Raw genomic sequence first — 4,724 nt, 5'->3', positions numbered from 1 at the left:
TTATAAAAAAAAAAGTTTGCGTGATGTTTAGAGCTCTCAAGTAAGAAGTAGCTTTTTTCAGCACGCTTTAGCATATTATCCATTTTGAACTCGAGGTACTAAAAATAGCTTGCATTTGGCATTGCTTAAATTATTAAGCTGCTTGTTCTCAAACCATTGGTTTTTGGCGAAATTGACTTGAAGAAACAAAGGGTTAGCCTGTATTAGATTAATGAAGGTAAGTATACTTTACCTTCACCTTCATCAAAGAGAAACTATAGACAAGTTTAGGAGCACTCTTTTATAGGCAAGTTTAGGAGCTTTGAGTTTTTGAGTTTTTTGTGGTGACATGGACTAGGCTTATGTATTCGGATGTAGAGTGATTTGTTGTCCTCGAGGTTAGTCTCTTTTTTAATTTTTTTTCCTACTCTTCTTGCTATAGACTTTCTCTGCCTACTTTTAATGAAATTCAAGAGCAATAACTTCATACAAGTAGTCAGCTGTGATACCAATACAAAAAGTAGATATTTATGGGCTATACAATAATTTGTAATTAGAGTTGTAAAATCCTAATGACACCTAGGTGAGTCTAGGTGGAGGTGTAATACCTCCCATCGGAGATGCCTAATTAAGATACTGGTTTATAATGTCCATTTTTTTTTCTTAAAATAATTGTTATGGTTGGTGAGATATTTTCGACAAGATTCCCTATTTTATATATATTTCCGTCGAGGACTATGAAAAGTGGAGGGTTGGTGACGGCGTGGTTTCGTGCGACTGCAAAAATGCAGGTTACAAACTTACAACTCAAAATTTCCACTAAAAATTTGTCGTAACTCATAATCAAATTATTCCAGTCAAAATTAATCCCATCATTGTCTGATTTAAATTGCATACAAACAAAAACTCAGACTCTCTGACGTCTCTACTGTTTGGCCTATTCATGGTTTCAACCAAAAAACATTTAGCTGAGTAACAACAGTTTTTAACAAATAAAAAAACTAAAATACTGTTTTTAAGAAAAAAGTTTTTAAGAAAAATTTTTAACAACTTTTAGTCTTCAAAAAAAAAGTATGTTTTTTTGGGTATGAGAACCAAACAAGTAACAATTTTTTTTAAAACGTAAGTCTTTTTAAAGCATTTCACCCAATGTACAGTTATTTTTCTGGTATATGTTAGCTGGTTAACCCTCGTATATAGGATCATTCTTCAACAGTTTTTATCTTTGTGAACCGAGGAGAAAAATGAGTGGAGAAGATTTTGACATCAAGAAAACAGAAAGTGTACGTTCCCCCTTACTTGAAACTCATGAAGAAAAGGGTATAAAAAGATTGCTGTTTTTTGAAGAAGTGAAGAAGCAACTATGGTTAGCTGGGCCTTTGATAGCAGTGAATGTATTGCAGTATTGCTTACAAGTTATATCAATCATGTTTGTTGGTCATCTTGGAGAATTAGCTCTTTCTGGTGCTTCTATGGCTACTTCTTTTGCTACTGTCACTGGTTTCAGCCTGTTGGTATGTTGGGTGCAGTGTCCTTTATTATTATTATTATTATTTTTCATATATACTTGATTTTGCATAGAAAAACTTTTATTGTCTGGAAATGGGATTCAGAAGTTTGATTCATTTTGATACTCAATGAGGTGTTTTTTTCGTTTCTTGGTTGTGTTTTTTTTATTCCTTCCAAAAGTAGGAAATTATATATAGTTTCTGGCGATTGAAAGTTCTCTAGTATTCATTACCATTTTTATTTGATTGGTGGGGGAGTCAATTCTGGAAGATAACATTCATAATAGGTGTTTATGTTTTCGAGAATATTCTCCTAGCAATCAGAGCCCTCGTACTCTCATTTTTCAAATCATTGGCATCTATTGTGGGATAAATGATGTATAATGGACTAGTGGTAGTGGTAGTGGACATGGTTGTACAACACTGCAAACATGCATTTCAAACACTTCCCTCAATTTTGAATTTTGAATACTGTATCATTGACATTCTCTTATTTTTTTCATTGAAATGCAACTAGTTTACTACTGCAGTATTGCCTCAATTTCTTAGAATATAAGTATACTCCATGACCTCTGCCTGTCTAGCCAATCCAAGACCAAATTTCAGCGAACTGTGTGTGCGGCTGTCTTTTTAATCTTTAATTATTTGACTGAAAAAAATAGGAGGCAAGGACTTTGAGGTTAGATGCAAGGTTAGAAAGCGGGGGTGGTGGTGGTTGTTGCTTTATATTACTACCATGTTTTTCATGAAGGTTCTTATCATAAGAGTTAACAAATAGGCACCAAGCTTTGCCGCTAAGAGTTTATAGGGAAACATGGCACTTAAAAAGCGCGTTCTTCGAGCAGCCATGTGTTGTGTGTGTGTGTATTCCCATTCTGCTTTGATGTCTTTGATTTATTCTGAATATCATAAAGTTTTGATGTATTGCTTTTGGGTATTGAGTAGATGGGAATGGGGAGTGCATTGGACACCTTATGCGGGCAGTCCTATGGAGCAAAACAGTATCATATGCTTGGTATACACATGCAGCGAGCTATGCTTATTCTTTCACTCGTTAGCATTCCCCTTGCAGTCATTTGGGCCTATACAGGTCCCATACTCTTGTTAGTGGGACAAGATCCGGATATATCAGCAGAAGCTGGCCTCTATGCTCAATATATGATCCCAAGTCTTTTCGCATATGGTCTCCTTCAGTGTCATGTTCGATTTCTCCAGACCCAAAACATTGTCATCCCGATGATGATAAGCTCTGGGCTTACAACACTCTTGCACATCCTTGTATGCTGGATTCTAGTGTTCAAATCTGGACTTGGTAGTAGAGGCGCTGCCTTGGCGAATTCCATCTCCTATTGGATCAATGTGGCACTGCTGGCACTATATGTCAACTTCTCCCCTGCCTTCAAGAAGACCTGGACTGGCTTTTCAAAGGAGGCTCTGCATGATGTACTCAACTTCATAAGACTCGCTATTCCATCTGCTGTTATGGTCTGGTAATTTCAACTGTTTATTTCTGAGACATGAGTACAAAGAATTGAAGCTAGTGTTAGCGTGTTACAATTAAATAAATTTTTATTTTGCAGATACAGGCGTACATGCATATTAAGTATTAACGCATACAGAATCACAGATACATATATTTATTGTTGGATTTTTTTATGATTTGGAACAGTTTGGAGATGTGGTCATTCGAGTTTATGGTTCTTCTATCTGGTCTTCTTCCTAATCCCAAGCTGGAAACATCAGTACTTTCAATCAGGTCAACTTCTTGTTTTAATCACATATATCTGTATTTAGTATTTTCCTAATACTACCCGCCTTGCTCATTAACTTGGAAGTTCGAGCACCACCTGTACAGCAGCACACGCAACTAAAACAGATATTCTACACCACCTTCCAATAAATGAACTTATATGCTCTTTAGAATAAGCCTGTTCAATTTGGGTCCTCGTAAGTTAAACGAAATACTTGATTTTGATTGAAAATTTATATTTGCAGCCTTAACACAAGTGCTTTGCTGTGGATGGTTCCACTCGGACTCAGTGGAGCTGTAAGGTAGCTAGGTTGCCAAAAGCAAATTCACTTCATTAGTTCACCAGTTGTGTAATACTAAGTTACTAACCAGTCGTGTAATACTTTTTCTCTTTTTTACGTCTAGTACAAGAGTTTCAAATGAACTAGGAGCAGGGCGTCCAGGAACTGCGCGTTTAGCGGTGCAGGTTGTGCTTTTCTTGGCCATAACTGAGGGACTTTTCATCAGTTTAACCATGATTTTGGTGCGTCATTTTTGGGGCTACGCTTATAGCAATGAAGAAGAAGTTGTAAGTTATTTAACAACTATGATGCCAGTGCTAGCTACCTCTCTCTTCTTAGATGGAATCCAATGTGTGCTCTCAGGTTTGCTCCAAATCTTGAACATATGAAGCTTCGATAACTTAGTGGTGCCCAATCATTTTTTGCATTTGATAGCTGTATAGTAACCAGTTCAAGCTGCCATTCAGGTACTGCTAGAGGATGTGGTTGGCAAAAGATTGGTGCTTTTGTCAATCTTGGAGCTTACTACCTTGTGGGCATTCCTTGTGCTGTTTTATTGGCTTTCGTTCTTCATCTCGGAGGGGAGGGACTTTGGCTGGGGATAATATGTGCACTGATTGTGCAAGTCACATCTCTTCTAATCATCACTTTAAGTACTAATTGGGATCAAGAGGTAATGCATCTCCACCTCCTACATCCTTTTCAAACTTACTTAAGCTGCACTAATTAACTATATAACCTCTTTCACTTTCCTTGTTCAGGCAAAGAAGGCTTCTGATAGAGTCTATGATTCCACCATCCCAATTGATATAACATCTTGAAGCTGGCATACAGTTTCTCTAACAAATTAAGGCAAAGGAATGTCATAATCAATCTATGCGGAGGCTTTGAATTTTTGCGAAAAAAAACAGGGAAAAAGTCAAGTAAAGTCAAAGCACATAAAGTTGATTCTAAACCAACCGTCAAATTTTGCCTCCTTACAATTGCATGTTGTGTTCAGTACTTCAAAGTGTTGGTTTTTGTCTTCCCCTTCTCCTCCGGTACTAGATATTGGGCGCCACATTTACCCCCCACTTTATGGGATTGGCATCTCTTTGGCAAAAGGGGATAAGAATAATAGTTATTCCCTATATTTTTTACATGCCCCCATAGTCCCACCACAGTGAGTTGCTGTGAGTTCTCATATTTCACGGCAGTGAGTTGCCA

General features: G+C 37.1%; 1 protein-coding gene across 1 annotated transcript; it reads left to right on the top strand.

The window, feature by feature from the left end:
- The first annotated feature begins 1,105 nt into the window (after nt 1-1,105).
- On the top strand, nt 1,106-4,501 carry LOC147498386 (protein DETOXIFICATION 16-like). Its single transcript, XM_086560383.1, has 7 exons — nt 1,106-1,493; nt 2,433-2,977; nt 3,157-3,243; nt 3,483-3,539; nt 3,643-3,881; nt 3,986-4,191; nt 4,280-4,501. The coding sequence occupies exons 1-7, from the start codon at nt 1,224-1,226 to the stop codon at nt 4,337-4,339; spliced, it is 1,464 nt and encodes a 487-aa protein (XP_086416509.1). The 5' UTR covers nt 1,106-1,223; the 3' UTR covers nt 4,340-4,501.
- The last annotated feature ends 223 nt before the right edge of the window (nt 4,502-4,724 follow it).

This window comes from Coptis chinensis, chromosome 5 (genome assembly GCF_015680905.1).
Source record: "Coptis chinensis isolate HL-2020 chromosome 5, ASM1568090v1, whole genome shotgun sequence".
NCBI lineage: Eukaryota > Viridiplantae > Streptophyta > Magnoliopsida > Ranunculales > Ranunculaceae > Coptis > Coptis chinensis.
The sequence above is the reverse complement of the archived record's forward strand: the minus strand, read 5'-3'. Positions and strand labels throughout refer to the sequence as shown.